General features: G+C 46.7%; 1 protein-coding gene and 1 long non-coding RNA gene across 3 annotated transcripts in view; one reads left to right on the forward strand and one right to left on the reverse strand.

Moving 5' to 3' along the window:
• Positions 1 to 26707, reverse strand: part of FOXK2 (forkhead box K2) — a 71110-nt gene continuing 44403 nt past the window's right edge. The window contains exons 3-9 of one of the 2 annotated variants that reach the window (XM_073798357.1): positions 25921 to 26068; positions 22218 to 22364; positions 16940 to 17133; positions 15945 to 16120; positions 14512 to 14808; positions 14081 to 14290; positions 1 to 3229 (exon numbers count right to left, since the gene is read on the reverse strand). In XM_073798357.1, coding sequence (XP_073654458.1) covers positions 3036 to 3229; positions 14081 to 14290; positions 14512 to 14808; positions 15945 to 16120; positions 16940 to 17133; positions 22218 to 22364; positions 25921 to 26068 — 1366 coding nt within the window. In that variant the 3' untranslated portion in view covers positions 1 to 3035. Of the gene's footprint in view, positions 3233 to 14080; positions 14291 to 14511; positions 14809 to 15944; positions 16121 to 16939; positions 17134 to 22217; positions 22365 to 25920; positions 26069 to 26707 lie in introns of both variants that reach the window. The other variant, XM_033847818.2, reaches the window with a different exon arrangement.
• Positions 3196 to 13645, forward strand: LOC141277412 (uncharacterized). The gene is made up of 2 exons (XR_012328786.1): positions 3196 to 3308; positions 6136 to 13645. It is a non-coding gene; the product is annotated as an uncharacterized lncRNA (long non-coding RNA).

Consider the following 26707-nt stretch of genomic DNA (forward strand, 5'->3'; position numbering starts at 1 on the left):
TTAAAATTAATAAAAATATTTTATTGAATTTCAGGAACTTGGTACTTTTAAAATTTCAAATCTTTGCACACAAATCACCACTATACCTTCTAGAATAGTGGAGGTTAGGACTTGAAGATTGTCACTTGTCTCTTTGTGTAACATAGCACAGAAATCCCAAGTCCTGACACGCCCCACCCCCTTCTGACCATGGCCCCCTCTACTCTGTTGTTCTAGGAGAGGACGATGAGAGGTGTGATGCATTTAAGGAGCTCAGCTGTCCGGGTGGAGACTCAACTGACGTGAGAGGAAGATTAATCCAAAAACCATGCATAGACACCTTGGGATGCGCCACATCACTTGGATCACGTGTGAGTTTCCCTTTTGTATTTTTGTCTGGTTCAGGGCAAAGCTGCTGAAATGAAATTTCTAGTCCCTGAGGGAGCTCAGAAGTTTGGCAGAAGTCAAAGCAGAGACTTTTTGAAATGAGACACTTAGGAACCACCAGTGGACAGCCGGGCGGGAGTGAATTGCAATGTGACTGTTGATGTAGCACCAGGCATCAAGTGGGGCCACAAGGACACAAGCTCAGTGACTCCTGGGTGTTGAAGGGCTCCTGGGGATTCAAAGCTAAATTTAAAAAAATTTTTAAGTGCCCAGGACACGGTAGTTTGTTAATCTATGTTTTCCTTTTCCTGCCCTCTCCTTGATATTCTTAAATTCCTGTGTGCCAATGAATGAGCCAAATGAATAAGACAGAAGGAAAAAGGAAAGAGAATGCCCCACCTTTGAAAAAGGCATGCTCTAGCTCCCAGCAGCCAAAACTAACCTTCTCCCTTCTTTAAATTTGAGAACAGGGTACTTTTCTTACCTATAAACCAAGCAGAAATCCCTCCAGGCCCATAAAGTCTACATTTTAGGCTCAGAAATAATCAACTGATGGACTGGGCTTATGCAGGGAAAATCTACCCGAGTCTTTCTGGACGGCTGTGGAGATGCGTCTCCTGGAGGACGCACAGGGCATTTGCTTAGTGTTGCCCAGGCCATCTCCCCATCAGGGTGGTCTTGTCCACTCACCTCCCCAGAGCTCAAGGTTAGGGGGCTGCGGTGGCCATGACTAAGGTCTGGAGCACTCAGTGGAGTGACCCGATCCCACATGTAGGACACGGCAGATCCGAATTATTTTGCAAATTGCAAACCTTCTGAGTAAAAAGAAAAAAAATATACATTCCAAGGTATCTGTAAAGTGCTGGGAGATGCAGCTTGCTGCCCTGAGGTGCTCTGATCCATCCGTGCTGCAGTCTGCAAGTTAGATTTTGCTACTGTCACACACGTGGTCTCATTCACATGATGGTTTCGTTTTTATTTTTTAAATGGCTGAGTTATAAATCCAGCTAGTGTGCAGTAATTTCATAATTTTTAATATGCATTATCTGCAACAACATTGTGACAGCTCCATACCATGGATTGACACACAATACTTAGAACAGGTTTATCATATTTGGTCTTTAGGTAAATAATAACTGTTTTAAAATTGCCTAAATATACCATTCTGAGCTGTTTCATTCCACCAGGAAAATACAGGGGTTTTTTCCTCTCTTTAAAAAAAAAATTAAATACCAAAATAACTACATTTAAATAAATAATGACGATGACATTTAAAAATTCACAATAAGGCCAAAGCCCTCTTTCTGTTTGCATGCTGCTCAGCTCTGACCCCCAGAACCCTCTGGAAAGGTGAGTGGCTTTCTTCTGGAGGAACATGGGCTGAGGCCGTGCGGGCCTCCTACTTCTCATTCTCTCACCTTTGTTTCCTTTCCTTTCGCTTTTATTTTTTGTAGGAGAGAAGTCAGCCTTAGTACTGAATTCAGTTCTAAAAGGTTGAGGGGAATTTCCTATTACAAATCAGAAAGCAACCTAGGTGTTTCCAATGCTTACCGGGACGGAGGGTGCCTGCTTCCAAGACCCTTGTATCAACAGGCAGCTTCTGCTCCACCCCAGCAGCTGCTCCTGCCATGAGGGGGGCAAACCGCACCATCATCGGGTGGCCGGCTGGTCGGACGATGCCGAGAGCTGGTGACGGCACCTAAAATAGCGAACGTGCCACGGAGAGATCTGTGATGTTTGTTTGAAAAGGGTGTGTGATAAAAGATTGAATCTTTTTTTCCAAATGAAGAAGTAATAGTTCTTTTGTTTTAAACATACACAATACATAGGAGACTTGTTTTACTTAGAGTGGAAAATTATGCCAGGGACAAAGTCAACACAAAGAAACAAACAACAAAAAGTAGCAAGAAAGAGAAATGGGTAAGTGCAGCTCCGCGAGCCTGGCAGCTCTTTCCGTCAGGGTTACAAGTGGCCCGCGGGTGTCCGTCTGTGTGTCTGTCCGTCTTACACACGGAAATGGAGGTGGATTAATTCAGGTAACTGCTCTAACGTGGAAAATTTGTAGATGTCAAGTAGCTCCACTTAACTTAAACAGGACAGACAAAAGTAAATCATTCCATAGGCTGAAAACAAACAACAAAAACAAACAAAACTACTTTGTTTCTTCTCCCCAACTGAAATCCACACAAAAGGTCCTGTGTGATTCCAAAATTACCAGAGTAGAAATGGAGTGATCTGAAATGTCCAAGACCCCATTATTTTGTAAAGAAAGAAAGTACACCTCAAAATATTCTAATTCCACATGTGAACAACAAAATACTGTCTTGTCTACTGGTGGCGGGGTGGCTCCGGCCCAGCAGGCCTGCTCGCACCGGGTGCGTCCTCCCTCGGAAGGACTGAGAGTATCTACTCGGAACTAAGCTGAGCGCTGGGCGGCGAGACACTGCCGGAGCCCAGCTTTGCTGCGTGTGGTTTTGTTCAGGGGTGACTTCAGTCTTTAAATTAAGGAGTTTTAAGGCCACCTGGGTTTGTGTTTCCAGTGCTGAGGTGAAGTCCAACCGCAGGGCCCTCTACCCACCGAGGGAACGCGCTCTGAGCGTCGGTGAGAGGCAGTGTCTCCTTTTGGCACCACAGAGTTGACGTTAAAGTGAGAAACACTCTCCTGGCCGCTAGTTCTGGACGCCCTTCTCCCGCACGGCTGCCGGCGGCGCATCCATGCTCAGGGCGATGACGAGGCCCTCGCCATCTTCTGTCTTGACCCGCTTTAGCTCTGGCTGCTCCGCCGGGTCGCCGTTCTGGCGCTTGGTGGGCAGGGAGGCCGACGCCGAGGCGTGTGTCGCCAGCATGTGCAAGGGACTCGCCGCTGCTGTGGAGAGACAGTGAGTCAGCGCCCGTGCTTCTGGATGGACCCTCGTCCCCACCACACATTAACCACGTGAACAGTGAGTCTGTTTATGAACAGCCGGCATCTGTTTATTGCTTCCAATCGTGTGCTGTCTTGCTGAAGCGAGAGGAGGGGTAAAGGGACTGAGGCAGAGGTGGGGCACAGAGCAGATAGCTTTGCTGTTTTGGCCCATGGGCTGCTGCCGGCTTCTCCCCGATGCAGAGTCCCCAAACCCAGAAGGGGATCGGGGTGCAGCAAGCCAAGCCTGCATCGGAGCCACACACCTTCTCCTGAGCCCAGCCTGTAGGGAGGGAGCTCTGCGCGCCCTGGGCCGGCTTCCCCACACCCCTCCACCCAAGCCCTTCTTCTCTCCAGTCTTCATCACAGAGGGGCCCTTCCTCCTCATGGGGCTCTCACTGGGCACAAGGGTCTCCACCACCTCTGATCTCACCTGCCTTGTGCTCTGCACAACCAGGCAAACTGGTCGTCCCACACCTGGAAGTGCTGCTTCCTCCAAGGGGGAAAGCAGGCCTGGGCTGGGAGGAGCCTGGAGCTATTCCACTCAGAGGGGCTTGGGGGTGAGTGGGGGGTGGGATGTGTGCTGGAGGATGCACAGTGACCTGGAGAAGCAGCATCCTGTCCAGGAAGACCCCTGTCCTCCCACCCCATGCCCTCATGCCCCGAGGGAGGTTTAGGACCATGGCAGCAGGTGGCCAGATGGAGAAAGATAAGGGCACAAAGAGCTGGGAACAGCGACCCTGTCTCCTGAGCACGCCTGAGTCCCAGCAGTGACACGCGTGCTGTCCCGCCACACTGATGTTAGTAAGTAGACATTACGGCTGCTGCAACTCATGACAGTTTGCTCTGCATGCTGCATAAGAGCTGTAAGTGTAAGGAGTTTACGCCAAGCTTTATAACTTTAGGTGTTTAACATACCGCTTTAGCTGGCACGGGGATTACAGAATTTCCTCTCAAGAAATGGAACTTGAAGCTAAGTGAGATGAGGGAGGGTCTACAAAATGAGAGACAGGAAGCCACGGGACACAGACTGAGGTCAAAGAAAGGGCAGCTCTGACACTGCCAGGATGCCAGTGTCTCCACTTTGATCTCCAGATTCAACACCATTCCAATCGAAAGTCCCAGTAGGAGTTTGTGTAAGGAAATTTCACGTGCATGCCTTTAGGGAACAAAGGGATCAGCAGCTGGACCCTGGTTAACATGGGGCCTCTGACCACCTCCAGTGTCATCTCTCAAGAACGACTGCTGTGTCACTTTCATGAATAAGGGCATGTGTGGTGCTGGGGCAGCACTGCCACGGAGCCTGGGTTCTTCCAGCAGGACACACACTTCACTGCTGCAGTCCATGGCAGAGACCCAGAGCCTTGGCTAGTCTAGGAGCTGCCCCATTCTGGCTTGAATAAATGCTATTTCAGGAGGATTTAGTGGTTGTAGAATCAGAGCAGAATGGAGTTAACGGTAGATCAGTGCAAACGGTCAAAGCCTGAAAAATGATGTGACTGGAAGAAGGGGCTGGTGTGCTGGGGCGGGGCAGCAGAGAGCAGGGCCTGCTGTCTGGGAGGCAGGGATGTGGGTGGAGCCTGGGTCCCAGATTCCCAAGCAGGCATGGCGTGGTTCCTAGGCCAGGCTGAGCAGGGTCTTCCGCTAACCATGAACTGCAGACCCTTAAGAAAGGTGACAGAAAGAAAAGGAAAGGACCAGGACAGTGAGGGAGACTGAGGAGTGGGCAGAGGAGAAATCTCAGCAGGAAGAGTGCAAAGGGGCACTCAGGCTACAGTGAGCAGGTGGGACGCCACCTAAGCACGGTGTCGGCCCAAGACTCCGTATCTGACCAAAATGATGAGGAGTCGTTGAAGAAATAACACAGCCATAACCATGCTAGTGAACCACACATGTGCAACTGTGACTGAAGCCAGGGCCAAGAGCCCACCTCACAGCTGGACTCACCCTACCTCTCCACTGCCCATGAACACCGGGCATCAAAATGCCAGGCTTTCCTTTCCGTGCCCTCCTTATGCCCGTGGTGGCAGTAACTGGAGCTCAACGCACGTTCCTGGGGAGACGGGCTTCCTTTCCCAAGGGTGAGAGGGCAGCTGTGACAATGTGCTATGACAATGTGCTGCACCGGGGCGCTCTCGAGAGGCCACGCAGGTGCCCACAGAGCAGGGAGAGCACCATGTTCCTGTTGGGGGTACTCTGCCCTCAGTCACATGGTGCCTCAGCAGGAGGGTGACTCAACTCCAGGGTCACATTCCAAGGGGACGCCAGGCACCATCCTGACCCCTCTCGCCCCCCCCCCCCACCCATCTAATTAGCACTGTCTGCGTACACAGGCAGAGGCCAGCAGCTCCAACCTGGATGGTGGCACGGCCTCCTGGCTGATCCCCTGAAGCCCCCAGCCTCCTTGTGGCTGTGAATGCCCCTGAAATACCCATCTTAGGCTTGGACACTCGTTGGTTCCCCAGCTTGCCTGCTTCCCACACCAGCAGCCCCTGGCCCTGCAGGTCTCCCTGCCAACGTGCTGTCCTACCCAGTTTCCTGGCTGTGTCCTGGGATGCACTCTCCACTCAGGCGAGACTCAACTCCCCTCCAAGCATAACGCACGGACACATTTCCTGCTATAGCCCAGCACCACTGCTCCTAAGAGATGCCTGACACGGCTGTGAGTGAATCAGTGCCCAAAGCTGAGCCATACCAGGTGGGATACCAAGCTGGCAGGTGCTGAGCTGCTGCCCCGGGGAAACACGGGGTAGGGCTTGTCAACTGATCAACACATACCTTGTTTTATGTGGCTTTTGATTAAAGACGACTTAATCTATACTGTTGATCCATTAACACTGAACTCATGCCTGTACTTTCTCCATAAGGCACATCACAGCCTTCTGTGCCTAGAACACTCCAGGCCTTTTCAGAACCATGCTCGGAGTCCACTTTAAACAGCAAAACCGGGACTTCCCTGGCGGCGCAGTGGTTAAGAATCCACCTGCCAATGCAGGGGACACGGGTTCGAGCCCTGGTCTAGGAAGATCCCACATGCTGCGGAGCAACTAAGCCCCTGCGCCACAACTACTGAGCCTGTGCTTTAGAACCCGTAACCCACAACTACTGAGCCCACACGATGCAACTATTGAAGCCCGCGCACTTAGAGCCCAGGCTCCGCAACAAGAGAAGCCACCGCAATGAGAAGCCTGTGCACCACAATGAAGAGTAGCCCTCGCTCACCACAACTAGAGAAAGCCCACGTGCAGCAACGAAGACCCAATGCAGCCATACATACATATACATAGAGAGTTATTAAAAAAACAAACAGCAAAACCACCAACAAAAATTACAAAACATGAAAACCGTGGCCCTAAGAAACAGTGAGTACAACACGTGTTCACAGTGGGAGCTGAAATGAGGAGGGGGCACTGCCGAGTTGTGCTCGGCTGGGAACCAGCATGCTGAACTCGAATACTTTGCTGCTCTGCACAAGCCCGCAAAGGGCTGTGAAATCAATACAATGAGTACTGATCTGGGAGTTATAAGTAAATTTCAGTGATCTCCAAGAAATCTGCAAATACGGAATCCATGGATACAGGCTCAAGTGCGTGGGACCACCTACCAGGAGTCCCACAGAGCAGCAGCCTCACACGGGGCGGGTGTTGCAGATGCAGAGGCAGAATGATGCCCCAGAGGAGGCGGCGCCGCCTCACTGCTAACCTGGCCACGCCCCACCAAGTCCAAGCAGCTCCTCCCCTTGGGCCAGCGGAAGACGGTGCTGGTCCGGCGGGCGCTCTGCCTGCTGCTACCACAACCTGCAGGTGGTTCCCGAAGGACGCTGGGGTAAGTCAACAGAGCACACCAACAGGCAGATGGAGAAGGCTCCCACAAAACCCTTTCACCTCCTCAACACCTAGCAGGGCCTGGACCCCAGGGCAGCACAGGCTGGAGGCTGGGGCCACTTTCTTATAAGAAGGAATAATACCTGTGAGCCGAGGGGAGACTATTCAGGACAACAGGTGGGAACGCTGGTCATACGAGGACACTGTCTACAGGGTAAAGACACCTTTCCTCCCGAGACCACTGCCCCACAAGATGGAGGTCTAGGGTAGCAGAGTCTCCACAAAAATGGACTGAGTACCTGTGACCATAACTGTGGTCCAGTGCAGAAGAGGCTGAAAAGTGGCCAGAGCATGTTGGACTCAACCAATGGAATACACTGTTTTAACAGACTAAAGGAGTAACAACCATCTTAACACAGAAAAAGTATGTGACAAAATTCAACACCCTTTCATGATAAAACTACTCAGCAAACCAGGAATAAAAGGAAAAGTCCTCAACATAGTAACATGTACGATAACCCACAGTTAATCAGCTTCAATGGTGAGAGACTGGGTGCTTCCCCCAAGATCAGGAACAAGACAAGGATGCCTGCTTTGCCACTGCTAGTCAACACTGCATTCGAAGTCCTACCAGGGCAGCTGGGCAGGAAAGGGGAATAAAAGGCATCCAAATGGGAAAGGAGGTAAAAAACTATCTCTACTGGCAGATGACATAATCTTTATATATAGAAAATCTTAACAAATTGACATAAGGAAACCCCCTGATCAAAAAGTAACACAATCAGGGCTTTCCCGGTGGTTCAGTGGTTGAGAGTCCGCCTGCCGATGCAGGGGACACGGGTTCGTGCACCGGTCCGGGAAGATCCCACATGCCGCGGAGCGGCTGGGCCCGTGAGCCATGGCCGCTGAGCCTGCGCGTCCAGAGCCTGTGCTCCGCAACGGGAGAGGCCACAACCGTGAGAGTCCCGGCAAAAAAAAAAAAAAGGCAATACAATCAATTAGTATTAGTTTTTGAATTCAGCAAACTTGCAGGGTACAAGATCAACATGCAAAAAAATCAGTTGTATTTCTATACAGTAGCAATGAACAATTTCAAAAGAAAATTATGAAAAGAATTCCATTTAGAAAAACATTCAAAAGAAATAAAATAGGAAGAATTTTAACCAAGACTTAAACACTGCAAGACTTATATACTGAAAACTATAAAACACTGAAGAAATCAAAGACCTAAATAAATGGAAAGACATTCCATGCTCAAGGATTAGAGAATTAATATCATTAAGATGGCAATACTACCCAAAGTAATCTACAGATTCAATGCAATCCCTATCAAAATCCCATTTTTTCCCCCAGAAATGGAAAAGCTGATCTTAAAATTCACATGGAATTGTAAGGTATCCAGAATAGTCAGAACATTCTTGAAAAAGGATGGTGGACTCACACCTCCGGATTTCAAAACTTCCTACACAGCTACAGTAGTCAAAACAGTGTGGTGTTGGCATAAGGGTAGACACGAAAATCAGTGAAATAGAACTGAGAGAAATAAATGCATACATCTGAGGTCAACAGTTTCAACAGTGGAGCCAAGACCATTCAATGGGGAAAGAGCAGTCTCTTCAACAGGTGGTGCTGGGACAACTGGATCTCCACATGCAAAACAATGAAGCCGGGCCCTCACATTATATACAAAAATGAACTCAAAATGCATCAAGGACCTAAACATAAGAGCTAAACTATAAAACTCTTAGTAGAAGAAAACACAGGAGTCTAAGTGTAAGTCTTCATAACCTCAGATCTGGCAATGAATTCTTACATATGACACCAAAAGCATAAGAAACAAAAGGGAAAATAAACTTGACTTCATCAAAATTAAAAACTTTTGTGCATTAAAGACACTATCAAGAAAGTGAAAAGACAAACCCACTGAATGGAAGAAAATATCTGCAAATCATATACAGGTATCCCCCCACGCCCCCCTTTGCAAAAGTTCCCTTTATGCCACTTCACTTTTATGAAAGACCTACGTTAGTACCCATTTTTGATAATGGAAAGAAATCTGAAGAGGATTTTCACTTTTATGGAGAAAGGCAAAAAGCAAAAATAGCGTTTACCATGTGTTTTGCAGCGAGCCATTGGAGAGGCAGCAGCAGCCCGAGCAGTGAGTGACATCGCCAAGTTCCTCCCCAGGAACCATACTCCATCTCAGCATCAAGCCGCCAGAGCTCTGAACTGTGTCTCTGAGTGTCTGTGCTCTACCTTGACTCATTTTGTGCATCTGTTAGGTTTCACAGGAACCCTCTACTTTGGATAGCAGGGGAAACCTGTATCTGATTAGGACCTAGTATCCAGAATATATAAAGAGCTCCTATAACTCGACAACAAACAACCCAATTTAGAAAAAAAGTCTAAGGATTTAGACATTTCTTCAAAGACGCTATACAAATAACCAACAAGCACATGAAAAGATGCTCAACACCATTAGTCATGGGGAAAATGCAAATCAAAACCACAATTAAGAGTAAGATGGCCATGATCAAAATAAAGGAGAAAATACCAAGTGAGGATGTGGACAAATAAGAACCTTTGCACATCATTGAGGATGGAATGGAAAATTGTTGTGGCTGCTGAGGAAAAGTTTGGTGGCTACTCAATAAATTAACAGAGAATTACCATACAACCCAGTAATTTCACTCCTAGGTATACACCCAAAAGAAATGAAAACAAGGACTCAAACCGATACCTGTATATGAATGTCATAGCAGCAATATTCCCAATAGCCAGAAGGTGGAAACAACCAAAATGCCCATCAACTGATGAATGAATAAACAAAATGGAAACATATTCAGCTAAGGAATGATGTACACATGCTACAACATGGATGAACCTCAAAGCATTGTGCTAAGAGGCCAGCTAAGAAGAGCCACAATTCATACGATTCCATCCACAGGAAATATCCAGTACAGGTAAATCCACAGAGATGTAAAGTACATTAGTGGTTACCAGGGAAGTGGGGAGTGGGGAGTAACTGCTTAATGAGTGTGAGATTTCCTTTTGGGGTGATGAAAATGCTTTTCAACTAGTTAGAGGTGATGGCTTCAAAATACTGTGAATGTACTTAATGCCACTGAACCACATACTTTAAAATGGTAAACTTTATATTATGTGTATTTTATTGACTACCACAATTTTAAAAAAAATACAGATGATTTGAACCCTAAGGAGACACTGGGTATAAAAGAATTATTGTTGGGACTTCCCTGGTGGCACAGTGGTTAAGAATCCGCCTGCCAATGCAGGGGACATGGGTTCGAGCCCAGGTCCGGGAAGATCCCACGTCGCGGAGCAACTAAGCCCGTGCGCCACAACTACTGAAACTGCAGTCTAGAGCCCGCGAGCCACAACTGCTAAGCCCGCGTGCCACAACTACTGCAGCCCGTGTGCCTAGAGCCTGTGCTCTGCAACAAAGAGTAGCCCCCGCTCCCACAACTAGAGAAAGCCCGTGCACAGCAACGAAGACCCAACGCAGCCAAAAACTAACTAAAAGAATTACTGTTTATTTTTAAAACTATAACAATGGTATTGTGCTTATATACTAAAAGAGAGTCCTTCTTTAGAGACGCATGCCAAAACAGGGAATGACATGTCTGGATCTGGGTGGGAGCAGATGGGACGGGTGAGGAATATGGAACAAGGCTGGCTGTGAATTAATTTTCAGAAAGTTTGTAATTTTCCGTAATAAAAATTTAAAATACCAAAGCTTCTGATTTTCAAAATTCATTAGTACTAGGCACTGCTTCCCTTTCTTGAGAGTGACTTTCAAGGGTAAGGGAGGTCACAGCTGGGTCATACAGCATCCACATCACACCCAACAGCAGTTTTCAAAAAAAACCACCATCAGAGCCTCTACTTGCCCATGGAATCTTTCTAAAAGCTGATCTGCCACCTCCTCCCTCCTCCCCTTTCTCAACAGCCTCTCTCTCACCCACTCAACTGGGCTGCTTTTGGGGATGCAAATGTCAAGATGGAGCATGAAACAAAGGAAGAGTGGAACACTGGCACTGTGGACCTGACTTACTACTGACTAGACATCAAATCCTCTTCTAGACCAAGTGATTTCTAAGTAAAAGGTTGAGACTAAATTCAAGGAGAACCAATAAAATTTCCCACTAACAGATAACTCCCACTAAAAGATGACTAAAACTGGAAGGAGTTTTAGCATTTCTTCTACCCTTCCTTCTTCTGAGTGGGAACAAGGTTTCTCAGGGCTGACCCAGCACTTTGCCTACTGTTCCCAGCAGTGATTGTCAATATAATACAATAATTGTGTGGTTTTCTTTAAAGCCCAGATATATTGAAAAATGCATCTTTAATACTACCTACCTACCTACCTATCTATCTACCTATCTAGCTGTGCCATGCGGCTTGCAGGATCTTAGTTCCCTGACCAGGGATTGAACCTGGGTCCATGGTAGTGAAAGCGTGCAGAGTCCTAACCACTGGACCACCAGGGAATTCCCAAATACAATTTTTAAAGAATTATAAGTTTGGTTTTGATCAATTCTATAGTTATAACAATTGATAAGTGAATCCTTATAGTCACAGACAATTAAATCTTTAATATTTCTCCATTTTATTATTGCAAAGAAAATATGTACTCAGTAAATGACATTTAAGCATAAAGTATGTGGCACTAGCACAAAATCTGTGGGGGACATGGGATTGAGCCACGAGGATTGGCGAGCCTGCTTGTCTGTGTGCTGATATGTGGGTGAGAAGGGGCATCAAATCAGAGCAGTATTCAGAGCCAGGAGCACGTTTAAAAGAATAATGTAAGTTTTATTTTAAAACATCAGTATTGGGAATTCCCTGGTGGTCCAGTGGTTAGGACTCCGCACTTTCACTGCTGAGGGCTCAGGTTCAATCCTGGTTGGGGAACTAAGATCCTGCAAGCTGTGCAGCACAGCCAAAAATAAAAATTTTAAAAAATATTTTAAAATAAAACATCAGTATTTTCAATAGTGGAAAATTTAATTCCTTGCTTATTAAATTTATAAAGAAAAATTTTAGACACCAATTTAAATATGTGAAAGGGATACACAGTTTCTCAAACTCCTTAGACAGGTGGCCATAAAAGGGCCCTGACCTGCACAGCAGTTCTCAGAAGGTCTGGAACATGTGAGAAATGTACATTCTAGGGTCCCAGGCCAGACCTGCTCAGTTGAGGACTGTGGGAGGGAGCCCTTGAGTGATTCTAAGGCACATGGTATCTGGGAATCAACAGCCTACACCATGGCTTAAGACAGGGAAGAACGGCTCTGACCAGAAATAGACTGTCCACCTCTTGACACCACCTGCTCACAGCCACACACAGGGCCACCAGGTTTGCCACATCTGGACCACCTGTGACAACCAAGTAATTCATGAAGAAAAGAAGAATGAGGCCTGAAAAACTCTTAGTTACTTAGGAGACACCGGGCTTGAGGAAGAAAGCATTTTAAATGGGCAACTGGTTGCAAACTTCTCAATTTATCCACAAGTGGCATGTTACCTATTACTTAAAAACAAAAAACTCTCAGTGGTTAGTCTTCCCTAGAAAAGGTTGCAGATATTATTCGTCCATTAAATTTGGGGAGGAGCAAGGGGGAAGCAGAATCACATGAGGTGTCTGTCCCAGGTCTCTGTCCCTTAATAGCTCAGTAAGGAAGGATTCAGAGGTCAACACTATTAAGCCTTCTGTTCCCCACCCGCTTTCCAAGAAACTTTCTCTGGGCACAGAGAGCTACTTCGAGCCAGTAGCTTCTGATTCTACTGCTTGGAGTCCTGTAGTTGAATCACGACAGCCCACGTGTGTGGACAGCAAGCACACTCCACATGCCTGGGTGAAGCCTCACTGCAAAGACGTCTGAACACCAGTTCCAAGGAGCCCAAACTCCTGAGCTGACTTAACAGCCAGCTGGACTCCTACCCTTCACACTGCTCCACAGGACTGGGTGGAAGAAGGTTCTCTGTCCTCTGGTTTAAAAGCCAAGCTCCCTTAGGCTCGTCCATGTCAGAACATCCGTGGGAGCTATGTGCACGGGGCTCCAGAGGGCTTTCAGAGCAAAGAGAACAGGAGACCAGCATTCTCCCCTTCCACCATCAGATACTCTCAAGCACACCCGTGCCCCAGGGGAGGGCACCGCCATTGCACAGATCAGCTGTGACAGCCCCCAGGTTGCTTCTAGGCCACACCCAGATGTCTACAAAAGGTGGGAGTATTTTCATCTCTCTAGATAAGCAAGTTCCCTACATACAAACCTTCAAGTTGCAAACTTTCAAGATGCAAATGTGCATTCCATCTACATCAGGCGTGGGTGAAACTGCAGCTTGCCCTCCGTCTCCTATTGCTGTTGATCCTTCAGCTCTACCATCTCCCACCTCCTCTCCCTTCTCCAGTCAGTAACGTTTCTTGCCTGTTCACTCCATGCCAGCCCCTGTATGCCAGCTGTTGTACTGTACTACTGTACTTTTCAAGGTACTGTGCTGTAAGATTAAAAATGTTTTATTTTTTGGTGTTTGCTTGTTTTTTATGTATTATATGTACGAAAAGTTATTATAAACCTATTAACAGTACAGTACTATACAGCCAATTGTGTTAGTTGGGTACCTAGGCTAACTTTGTTGGACTTACGAGCAAAATGGACTTAAGAACGCGCTCTTGGAATGGAACTTGTTCATATGTAGGGGACTTACTATATTTAGAAATGCTTCTCTCTTCAGATGGCTCCTCCAATGGGAATCACATGGGAGCCAATTCCCACAGCCAATTCCCTGGTATCCTATAGCACTATTCAGTTTCCTATAGTTTACAAATGCAAACACTTCTCAGACAAAAAAAATTAAAATTGTAACAGAATGAAAACCTTGAACACCACGCTCCATAAAAGGACAGCAGAGGACCTTTGCTCAAGTTGTTAGCACCCAGTAACCCATGGAGGACACTGCTTACCATTATTCACCTGGCCGTGGACGGCGGCGGGGATTGGCACCACGTGAGTCCCGTTTTGTGTTACAGTTTTTATTGGAAGCTGGTGCTGACCTAGAGGTGCCTGCTGCACTATGGTGACCGTCTGGACAGGGGTGGTCTGTGACGTCTGAATGATCCGGCCAGCGGCACCTAGTGTGGCATGGCTAATCGCAGGAATAGGTTCTACTTTCACTAAATTCAAAGAAAAGGAAAAGAGAAAAAATGACACCAACTAATATTACTGGGTAGCTTACAGAAATCTCACTAGTTTGAAGTACAACAAACCAGGCGGCGAGCAGCCCTGCTCCAGCACAACATTACATAACATGTTAGCAAGGGGGTCAGGATGAATGAGGCTGGCGGGTTTCTAAGAGCTTGAAAAGCTGCCCGAAGTGACTGCTTCCGCTGCTCACCTTTTACTTCTCTGTGGTCTCCATTCTCTTGTGGCTCTGCCTTAGGGGGGGCCAGCACGGCCGCCTGAGTGACCACGGCCTGTCCTGCGACGGTGTACGTATTTGCCGGGGCCAGTCCGGCCACGCTGGTGACAGACACCGCTGGGATCTGGTGGACGACATGAACCGTCTGCACGACGGGCTGCTGGGAGGTCGAGGTGGTCACAGGGGCGGCGACAGTGTAGGTAACAGGCTTGATCGTCGGTGGCAGTGGTCGCTGCACGGCGATTAAGACGGGCTGACTAGACAGAGGTGAGCCTACCGAGGACGGGAGTGGAGGTGAGGCTCATACATCCCAAACCAACTAACTACGACCCCTCACTAGCAACATGCAGACTGATTTAAGAAAACAGGACATGGCCCCTTTCTCCTCGTAATAATAAAGTCATTCATGATGAAAGAAATGACATATTTAATGGGGATATTTAATGTATATCTAACTGTTAAAAGGGTAATCTCTGCTTTGTTCACATTTCTTTTCTTTTTTTTTTGGCTGCACCATGCGGTACGCAGTACTCCCTGACCAGGGATCGAACCCGGGCCCCCTGCAGTGGAAGCACGGAGTCTTAACCACTGGACCACCAGGGAAGTGCCTGTTCAGATTTCTTACAACACCTCTTCCCACAGTTCTCTCATCATGAAAAAGAAAACCTCAACACAGGATATGGGAAGAAGCTGCCCAATGAAGCCTGAAGGAGGGGGCCATGTTCCCCAAGATCAAAGTCTCCATCTTATGATAGGTGCAGAGGAGCAGGAAGTGTGGAGACAGAGCTGGCAGCCAGCACCTCTGCCAGTCTCTGTTCTTTCTGATTTGGGCGTTTAGGCTCCAGCAACAGGAATGGGGGCTGGCAGGGGGTGTTGCCAGCACGGCCAGGAATTCCAATATACCAAAATGCACATTTTGCCAACCAACTAGGAACCATAACAGAATTACTTTGGACACATTTTCACACTATTTTTTTTTTTTAATTCCCCAGGGCACATATTTTTATTCTACATTGCGACTTTTATAAGTACACTGAGAAATGCTCACCTATTCATTAAATAGACATTTTTTTTGCTGCTAATGTCTACTTTGTCTAATTTATGCTATTTCTTTACGAGGGGAATCTTTCTCATAGATTTTTGAATGATGAAGCAACTAAGAAACGGGTTAATTCTAAAATTTTTCAGGCACCTACACACAGAGTCATAAAAGTTGACTTTTTTTTTTTTAACACAGTGCAATTAATTTTTCAGAGCCTATAAAATAACATTCAGGTACTATGCAGAAAGTATCAGGCACAAGGTGCAAAGGATCCAAGGCCTCTTGCTATTTCTTCTCTGATGAGACTGGCTCACATGCTCATCTGACCCACCCCTCTCCCACCACACTTGCCCTCTGCACATCTCACCTGGTGCACTCTGGGCAAACCGTGCCTCCTGGATGACAGCGAGTTTGGGCTGTGAGGCACCAGGCTCGGGCTCCAGAGGGGCTGGTGAACCTTCCCTCGACAGGCTCTCAGGGGTCTGGGCGCCACTGGAGTGAGCAGACAGCACTCCAGCATGATTGGGGGAGGCTGGGGCACTTCTGTATGACCAAAAAGAAGACAGTGGATTTTTACAGGTAAAGCACTCATAAAGCTGCCTTGTTTTAATAGGCGTATTTTGCAAAAACAAAGGTGTCATTTGTCTTCTGCCAACCAACTACAGTTCCTTAAGTCTTACTTTAGGTGTGATGCCTGTGACCTGAGATGGACACTTAGCGAGGCTGGCATGGCTGTGACAGAGCCACTGTATGCAGGGCGCCGCTGCTCCACACCCAGCACAGGCCGCACAGCATGGGGCGGGACTGGTTGCTTCCCTAAGCAGCTCCCATCCACAGCCAGGCAGCAGGAGCCAGCAGCGTACGAGCCGGCTGGGGCTCAAGACTTAACATTACAGTCATTTCTTTTTTTTGTTTAAAAACAGAAATCTACTAATGGAGCTAAAAATATGGATTTTAAAATCAGGCAATTAACACCGTATAAACCAATCTTGAGTTTAAGCAGCTAAGATGTAGCTTTAAAGAGCTTTTCACATCCAAGAAAAAGGAAAAAACATGATTCATCAACGTGGCATCGTGATATTGCCGACTCATCATATTGACAATATGCATTCAACGAAGCAACAGTGTTACGTAGGAATGAAATTTAAGTAAAACTTTATAATCTGAATTGTTTCAGACCACTAGAAACAAAAATACATGGGTGGCATCCAACATTTTTTTTTTTTTCCAAATCCCCAACCCAACATTTAATCATAATGCATTTGGTAATTCCTTCATTTTCAAAAGGAAAATTTACCAATACGTCAAAGGTAAATTTACTGACCATTAAATGAGGTCTTTTTGTTTGTCTTTTTTCCTTACCTAGACGAGAGCGGTCCCAGAGGGGTTCTAAAGCAAGGCACGCCCCTAGGCCGTCTTTTCCTAAAAGCCTGCTCTATTAATTTGCTTTCAGAGGCAGGGTCTATCCTCCAGAATGAGCCTTTGCCTGGTTCTTCCTGGGAACGTGGTACTTTGATGAAATAACGATTCAGAGAGAGATTGTGGCGAATTGAATTCTATGAAACATAAAAAAATACGTAGAATTCATATATTTCTTTGCTGAGAAATAAAAATGTGCCCCAGTTTTAGTGCCCTGCAAAGGTCCTGCAGCTCTGTGCTGGAAGGAACCGGCCCTCCCCAAAGTGAAGGAGGAGCTGCGGGGGTGACTACTCAGAGGCTGCGACGTGGCTTCTACAGAGGAAAAGACACAAGGACACAGGGCACTGTGAACAGCATGGCAGGATGGGCACCAGGAGGCAAGGAAGGGAACTGGGGAATGGGGAAGGGGTGAGAAATCTACACCACACAGAAAGAGGCTATTTCCAACAGGAAAAACGTCAACTTCCACCTTTTTACCAGGTAGGAAATCAAGGGCTATCACTGTGACCTCTCCCTGTTTGGAGAAGGACAGCGCTGAGATCCACTATTCCTTTAAAATACCTTTTTGAGCACAAAATTAGCTTATAGAAACTGTCACAGCCTTTAAAATGAATTAATCCAGCATAAAGTATTTGGCAAACCAGCAAAGGAGAAAAAATGAGCCAAAGTTTAGAAATATTATTGACACCATCTGCCCGTAAAAGAACTATATACTTTGATTCTCAAAATAATATTGTGAGGCACATTGAGAAAATTTTTCTCAATTCCTAAGTCCATTCTTCTTTCTATTACAAAAAGCTCAGCTCACAGTTTACACGTGATTTGAGGACAGCTCCCTGATGCACCGAAATCTGAGACCTACGAAAGGTCAGGAAAAGCTGGATGGAAGTCCTGCATTCAGATCCTTTCGGCATTTACATTAATGCTTAAATTTAAAATTAATAAAGTTTCAACCCAAACTAAAATTCTGGCTATCCAAAAATCATTTCTAAGTTCTCTAACTAACTTTCTAATAGAACTGCTAGTCACGACCTGAAATTCTGAATTCCCAGAGGTGGCTCAGAAATCAAAACATGTCAAATACTACTTTACCGCCAATCTAAGGGACTATTCAAGAACCAGACCAGTCACAGGCCATGACGAACCACCAGTGCCCGTGGATGTCAGGCACCTCATTGGCAACATGAAGCGACAGGCTAAGCTATGTCTGTGATTTGTGAGACTGTTTAGAAGCAGATGTAGTATATTAGATTTAGAATATATGCATAACCACAGATACTTGCTATGACGTTTTATCATAGGGTTTGCCTGATAACCAACCAACACCTACCAATCCCTCCAGAAAATCGAATCTGTTATTGGTGCCCCCATCAAGCCAGAGCAGGCAATCCTTCCCCATCTGCATTCAGACCTTTCGGGTGTGGAGTAGAAGGCAGATTCTAAGAAAAAACACTGAGAAAAGCCAGCCCAGATCATGACACTGGAGGACACTCTCACTGTGAACTGTGGGTGAGGGTCCTGAGTTCCTGACTGCACCGTGGGAGGCCGGCACCCAGATGGGAGCTCAGAAGTGACCACTAAGCCACAGTGCTAGGTGACACTTGACAAGGGAGGTGCCGAGCCTCAAGTGAAGGCTGGAACTGCACTGACTTAGGTGAAGTAGGTTCACATGCATGTTGTTAGGAGGAGAAAGGGAGGTCAGCACAGTGGGACTCTGGAGGCAGGAAGTGCTACTTCAGGGGACTGGGCACTAGGATTTCTACCCACTGACAAAGGTCAGGACCAGGATCAGCAATACAGCTGCTCCGTTAACCCTCACACCACGGACAAACTGTACAGTTAAGTCCTTAGGTCAGGGAGTTGCTATTTTCTGTTCTGAAAATGTAACAGAACCCAGTCTGCACCATCAAAAGAGAGTCTAACTTCCTCTGCGCTCTGACAACAATCTCACAGACAAATGAGCCCAATTACTGGTCACCTGTGATTCTCCAGCCAACAAGACTCTAGAAAACATGAAGAGGTAATAAGAGATATTTAATGTATACACAGATAGAATAAATAATTGTATTTCTAAGGTAATTAAGGCCTTTGTAATTTGATCAAACCAAGCTATATACATTTAAACCACCCTGATTCAATTCCAGTGACTCAAATTATTTTAAAGTATTCAGAGAGAAGGCAGGTTATTATTTAAAACTAAATACAAAGAAAAGGATCTGCAATACTGTGCACATTCTCTTTCCCCCAAATTCTCCCCAGTAGGGGCTGCTTCCCAGAACCCAGCTGACAAAGGGGAAGGGCGCAGAGCTGATCACTCGTGCCTGCTCTGTGCTGTCCTCCCTGAGCGCCTCCAGCCTTCCTGCCCATAACCTACACTTCTCATGGGCAGTTTGTGTCTGTTAGTCCCACTCAGCACTGAGCATTTGCCAGTGTGTATTCAGCATAGTAGGACTTGTAAAGAAATTTAAGGGAAGGACCTTCCAGAGGAGAGTCCAGTGTGCAGGGTGTGGGTGAGCACAAGTCACTCCCTCTACTTTCAGAAACCAGCTCTGGTCCTTTCAGAGGCCAAGAGCTCCAGAATTCTCAAACTTTTCAGTCACAACAAATACCTCAATTCTGAGCAGGGTAAAATTATAAGTCATAACAAAGTAAAACATTTTGGCATAAGTATGCAACCAAAAGAGATGCCATCTTTCCAGCTAGTGTTACTCAGACCACCTTGCTTTATACTCAGATTTGCTCTGGATTAATCAAAAAGCTTTTGGCATGGGTAGACTGCAAAATACCAAAAGTCAGTCTGAAAGGAGCCATGGATTTCCATTAAGTGCTCAGAATTGGCATGGTGGGAAGTGTCCACAGGCGTCATCTTAGGAACTGAGGCAGAGCAAGGGGCTCAATCACCGGGACCTGAGCTCCGAGAAGCATGGCGCTGCCATCTCCCCTGCCCCACTGGGGAGGGCAGGATGCAGTCTGCAAATCCACACTTGAAAAATGGGCTGTTTTGGTTGACAGTTATTTGTGGGTTTTTTCTCAAAAGAAAAAGGATATGGGTCTTTTATGAAACCAGGTTGCAAAATAGAAGGCTTTTTGTTTTCAGCCAGGAGAGAGGGACTAGGAATGAGCCTTCCGTGTAGAGTCTGTAAGTGCAGTCCCTGAGGATGGGCAGCTCAGAGAGTCCCGTGACAGAAAAGGACACATGCGGGCATGCTGGGGAGAGCAAGGACTGCTGAGGACAGGAATTTGAGTGCATATCCATGAATTAAAGGAGGGCTGGAGCAAGAGAGCCCTTTCTCGCTAAAATAGCTGGAGCAGGAGGTGTGAAATGTCCCAGGAACAGCCTTACACAGGCAAGAGGCGCAGTCACCCTTACGAACCTTTATCTGGACAGAAAAGAAGATGTTTCAATAAAAACAAGCGTTAATGACAGTTCAGTAAAGAGGGTGTTTATAACTCTCAGTTCTAAGTGGGCTGTGAAGTCACTTCAGGAGCCAGCAGCAATCAGAGTACTCAGGGGTCACCTCTGCAGGCCTCGCCTCTCTGTGATCACGGCCCCTCCTGACTCACTCCCCAGGACCCCGAGGCCAGGAGGAGGTCGCCCTTCAGCCTTCAGCCTTCTTTAGCAAGAAAACCCTGTGATGCACGGAATCAGTTCTCTCGTAAATGGATGCTACAAAGCACAGGGAAATACGACCAGAAGGGAAACACACCACTGAAAGTCTGGCCAGGCTTTTCAGAAACACTCACTCCCATTACAACCCAACTCACTGGCATTTCAAATCATCAGAATTCTACACACAGCTCCTGGACAGGACTGTGTGACAGATCTCACCTGCCTGTGCCCAGGGAGCTGTGTGACATAGACATGGATATAGACTGTCGTCTGCTTCCACTTCTTTTGTTTTTCATTTTCTTTGAAGCACAAGCTCACTGTTACAGATTAAAATACGGTTAAGTACTGCTGGGACCTAATTGTACATCATCTTAAGAGAACTGCCAGGTAGCTGGATACGGAAGGGTTCTCCCGAGCCACTGTTTCCCTCACGGCCAACTGAGAAATGCCACCTTGCTGTGAACAGGAAGGCGGGCAGGGCACAGATGCTCCAGGCCAGGAGGACAGGCTAGGTCTCATTTTGTACCTTTAGTCTTTACACGACTAAAGACCCCTTACAGAGGAAACAGTCAGGATTTGGCTGGAACACTTTTTTATTACAACATGTTTATACATCTGCAGGTAGAAGAAAAAAGGTTTTACCTTCCGTTAAACAGAGTGGCTTACCCCCTACCCCGCCCACGTCACTTGATTATGGTTATGGTTCAACAGATGCATTTTTCAAAGGATCGTTTACTCATTAAGCCTCAAAGGAATTCTGTAGCCACTCCTGGTTACTTAATAAATTCAGAATATGTAAATGTATGTTTCTTCTCTCTTTTGTGATGCTTTTACTATTCCATACTTCAAACTTACCCTTTCCCATACTGTCTGAATTAGTGAGGTCCTGCTAAACACCTGGTAAATGGCCACACATAACACAGACACGCAGAACAAGGGAAAACATACACAATGTAGAGGTTTAAAAATTAAACTAAATTAAAAAGCCAAACAATGGAAATACTATGCACCAATTTCAAAGTGTCCTCTGAGGAGGCCTGGATTCACAGACAGCCTAGGAATAGGCTGGAAGTCCAGGTAGACAACTGAAACAGGGCAGCGCTGTGTTCATCTGCTCTGTACACTGGCCAACTGGAGGAGGTATCTTTTGAAGAAAGGGTTCCTCAGTAAAACAGTTTGAAAACCATCTCTGTGCAAACTTCAAAAAGCTACATTTGTCAGCAGACGTATAGCTAAGGAAGACAGAAGAATGCCAAAGTAAATGGATGGACAGGATTTTTAACTCTCCCTCACTTTAGACACATGAACTGCACTGGTCCAAGAGAAACATCTCAAACGATCCACACCTTTCCCATCCATGGAGACCATAACAGTAAGAAACAGTGCTGAGATTTCTTCTAGAACCACTATTCCTCCCACTCTGCGCTAAGGAGGTCAGAGAGAGCGTGGCAACAGCAGGCCTCTTCCTTTCTCGGCACAAGAGGCCCTCACTCATCTCATTCTACCTGTGCCCCAGCTACATACATAGCAGCTCAATTCTCTTCTCATTTGCCAACCAGCATCTACCAGACATGTAACAGAAACATTTAATAACAACTGAAATGGATTTACCTGCCAGCCCTTGTCCGCAGTCCTGTAGTAGGGATAGTTTTTCGTGATGTGCGTATAAATTCCATTTAGGGTGAGTTGTTTATCAGGAGCCATCGTAATTGCTTGTACGATTAATTGTGCATAGGAATAAGGTGGCTTTGAATCATCCTGTGTTTAAGTTAAAAAAAAAAAAGTACTGAAATTATCAAAATTTTTACTAAATTTACTAAAATTCAAGATTCTTGACATTTTTGAGCATTCCTATGATAATGCTTGGTTTTCCTTCCTATAAAAGTAATCTAATATGATGGGGGAACTCCCTGGCAGTCCAGTGGTTAAGACACTGCACTCTCACTGCTGAAGGCCCAGGTTTGATCTGTGGTCAGGGAACTAAAATCCCATAAGCCACATGGCAGGGGGAAGAAAAAAAAGTAATATAATATGATGGGAAAGCATTTGGAAAATTGGGAGGAAGCAAATGGATGCATGTACAGCAGCATAAAAAAGAACGTTAAAACCACATAAGGAAAAAGTCCAAATGGCAGAAACGGAAAGAATAAGAAAATGAGAAAAGCTGCCTCCCCTCAGCAGGGTCCACAGCATGCACACTAAACCACGCCAGAGGCCCATCACGTGGCTCTAGCAGCCGAGTGAAGAGCTGGGCCAGGACAGTGGTGGCAAAGGGTGGAGTGAGCCACCCTCTCTCAGGCCCCTGTGGGGGTCCTCATACACACAAGGAGATGGGGCAAGAATGCTGAACACCCCAGCGCCAGAGTGAGGACCACTCAGAAACAAGTGTCCATCAAGAGGCTCCTCCTGTAAGAAAACCCCACTCAGAGGAGAGCACCAGAAGCCAGACGCAGGGTTCCCACACCGGGGTCCAAGGCACTTGGGCAGGCATCGTTCAGGTGTGCAGGGCTGCCATGCACACCACAGGATGTTGGCATTCCTGGTCCCAGCACACTCAAAGCCACCAGTGGCTCTTTGCCATTGTGACAACTCAGAACCCCATACACATGCACAAAGTCACTGGGGAGACGGTGCACCTCTGCTGTGAACTGGGAAATACACATATCAACGGAGAAACCACAAAACGTAACGCTATGTAAACAGTAAGCTGCAAAAGAATGCATTCAAGATGATACTCCTTATATGAGGTTTAGAAATGAACAATTTAGATATTGTTTAGAGATAAATACAAATAGGCAGACAAGCAGAGGACTGTAGGATGGGTGAGGAAGGAGAGTGAAGTGCCAAAGAACGGAATGCAGGCTTCACCTTCACTAAAGGCTAACTTTAGTCCTGACAGCTGGCCGTGGGCATGTGCTCTGCACTGGAAGACTGAGCCATCTGTTATCCCAGCACCCCACTTTCATTTACATTTTTTATTTTTTAAAATATTTATGTATTTGGCTGCACCAGGCCTTAATTGTGGCATGTGGTGTGGCCCGTGGGATCTTCGTTGTGACGTGCGGGATCTTTAGCTGCGTCACGCAGGATTTTTATTAGTTGCGGCATGTGGGATCTCTTTTAAGTTCATGTGGGATCTAGTCCCCTGACCAGGGATCGAAGCTGGGCCCCCTGAATTGGGAGTCTTAGCCACAGGATCACCAGGGAAGTCTGTTAGCACCCCATCCATCCATTCATTCACTCATTCATTCATTTATTTATTTATGGCTCCATTGGGTCTTTGCTGCTGTGCACGGGCTCTCTCTAGTTGCAGCGAGTGGGGGTTACTCTTCGTTGCAGTGCGCGGGCCTCTCATTGCGGTGGCTTCCTTTTGCTGTGGAGCACGGGCTCTAGGCGCGCGGGCTTCAGTAGTTCTGGCACTCGGGCTCAGCAGTTGTGGTTCGCGGGCTCTAGAGGGCAGGCTCAGTAGTTGTGGCACATGGGCTTAGTTGCTCCGCGGCATGTGGGATCTTCCCGGACCAGGGCTCAAACCCGTGTCCCCTGCACTAGCAGGCTGATTCTTAACCACTGAGCCACCAGGGAAGTCCGCAGCACCCACTTTTAAATAGCTGATATTTCCTGAGCACTTGGGCCAGGCTCTGCCCTGTCTGTCCCCTGAGTGAGCTCACGCTGAGTTACAGGAAAGGGACAGTGGAATGGCTGAGCTGGAGTCCACACCAGGTGAGAGTACAAAGCCTTCCTCACTGTGCCTATGCTGCTGTGTTTCCTTGTTATCTTTCTTCTATACATTTCAATTTTTTTAAAAAGCTTTTTTATATTGAAAAACATAACACGGACAGGAAAGCCCATAATACATCCATATCAGGTAAAAACAAATTTTTGTAAAGTGAACAACAGTACAACCAACACTAGGTCAAGAGAGAACACAGCCCCCGTCTCAGTAGCTTCCTCATCCCCCGCTGCCTCCCAGAGAGGCCACCACTACTCCTGACATTTTATACTAATCATAACCTCACTGTGACTTAAGTTTTACCATCTAAGAATGCATCTTGAAACAGTTTAGTTTTGCCTGGTTTTAAACAGGCAAATGGGCTACGGACAAAAATGGAATCCAACAGAGGGTGCCCCTCTGTGTCTGCCCCTGCCCAGCACCCTGTGCAAGAGGCTCCTGGCTGCTGTGGAGAGACAGTGCACGGCCACAGCTTATCCATTCCCATGGCTATGACGTGTCCTATGACACGAATATACCACATTTTATAAATACATAAAGTAATACTATGCCTGGTTTTATTTTTTCACGTAGCATTACATAAAGAGCACGTCCATATCAGTAACTATGCCACATAATATCCCCTTACTTAATCATTCTTCCCTCAGTTAGGGGCATTTAGGTTGCTTTCAATTTTCTGTTTTATATGAACTTTTGTTTTGAGATTTTTGTCCATTTCCCCTAAATGAAGTCCTAGAAGGGGTATTACTGGGTCAAAGAATAGAAATAGGCAGGGTCCTATTGTGGGCCATCAATAATTACCATCCAGGGACTTCCCTGGTGGTCCAGAGGTTAAGAATCCGCCTTCCAATGCAGGGCATGTGGGTTTGATCCCTGGTCAGGGAACTAAGATCCCACATGCTGCAGAGCAACTAAGCCTGTGTGCTGCAACTACTGAGCCAAAGCACCACAACTACTGAGCCCAGGCATGCCGCAACTATTGAGCCTGCACGCTCTGCAGCCTGTGCTCCACAACTAGAGAGAAGCCTGCGCACCGCAACGAACAGCCTGCGTGCCACAATGAAAGATCCTGCGTGCCACAACGAAGATCCCACATGCCACAATCAAGACCCGATGCAGCCAAATAAATTAAATAAATAAATAAAATTTTTAAAAATAATAATAATAATTACCATCCAAAAGGGGGACTGATGTGTCCTCTCTAAAGTGTGTGTTTGTGTGCATATGTGTTCACATGTACATTCAGACGTGTGTGTGCAACCTTCACCATCTGGGACAGGAGGACTAAATCCCAAGAGTGGTCTCCTAGGACACCAGGCAGTGACCTTGTGAGGACCAAGGGTTCAAGCTCTCAGCACCTGGGCCCATAGCTGCCACCAAGGAGGGCCCAGTGCTGAATGACCAAAAGAATGCATCTCTAGTGCCCAGCACTGAGAACATGCTCAGCAATGACCCAACATCCGTGCAGACGTGCACTTCTCAAAAGGCCCTGGGGGGGTGTTCCTTGACATGCAGGCAATGCAGTGAGGACAGCTGGCTCCCCAACAGGCCCTGGGTTCTGTTTCGAGGCTATAAAACATTTACCTTTGGGCTGTCTCCACCTGAAGCTTCCTTCTCATTTTCTGGCTGTGAGTTGTCGGCCATTAAATTGAGGTCAGATGGTATCACACGGCCCATTTTGTACCCTGAAGACCCTGCTCCCCGGGGGCTGGATGGACAGGAATTCGCAGCACTGTGGGCGAGAAAAGGTTGCTCCTATTAGTCTATGGTAAAACGTACATCACACTGTGTTTCAATAACTGACTCTTATTTCAAGGAAAACAAATTTTAAAAGTAAGAGAACTTCAGCATTTTCCATGGAAAAATGGACTCATTAACTCTGTGAAATTTAAGATCACCCTAAGAAATCAGGTATTTGCTTCCACATGTATCATCTTAGGAACTTACCAAGGACACAGAGCCATGCATGATGGCTCCAGGGCTCAGCCTGGTAGAGGGACACAGACCACTGCTCTGCTCGCCCCCTCCCACCAGGGAGCTGAGGACAGGCTGCAACAAAGGACATGGCTTCCAGCTACACTGGAAAGGTCAGGGGGAGTCTGAAGAGACGGGGACAGCAGCGAGGCTGAAGACAGGACGCACAAAGAGGGGAGGAGGCCGTGGATACAGACACGCAGGCTGTGACGGGCTCACAGGGAACACCCAGAAATCAGAAACAGGAACCTGTTTTCAAACATGCACTTTTTTTTTTCACAAGGTAGGGCTTGGCCATGATGCTGAGAATGTTCTGATTCTTGATCTCTGCTGATTAAGAGCCACATTCACTTGTGATAATTCACCAAGTTATGTATTTAACTTACTCTCCCTTTTC

The sequence above is a fragment of the Tursiops truncatus genome, chromosome 20 (genome assembly GCF_011762595.2).
Source record: "Tursiops truncatus isolate mTurTru1 chromosome 20, mTurTru1.mat.Y, whole genome shotgun sequence".
Classification (NCBI taxonomy): domain Eukaryota; kingdom Metazoa; phylum Chordata; class Mammalia; order Artiodactyla; family Delphinidae; genus Tursiops; species Tursiops truncatus.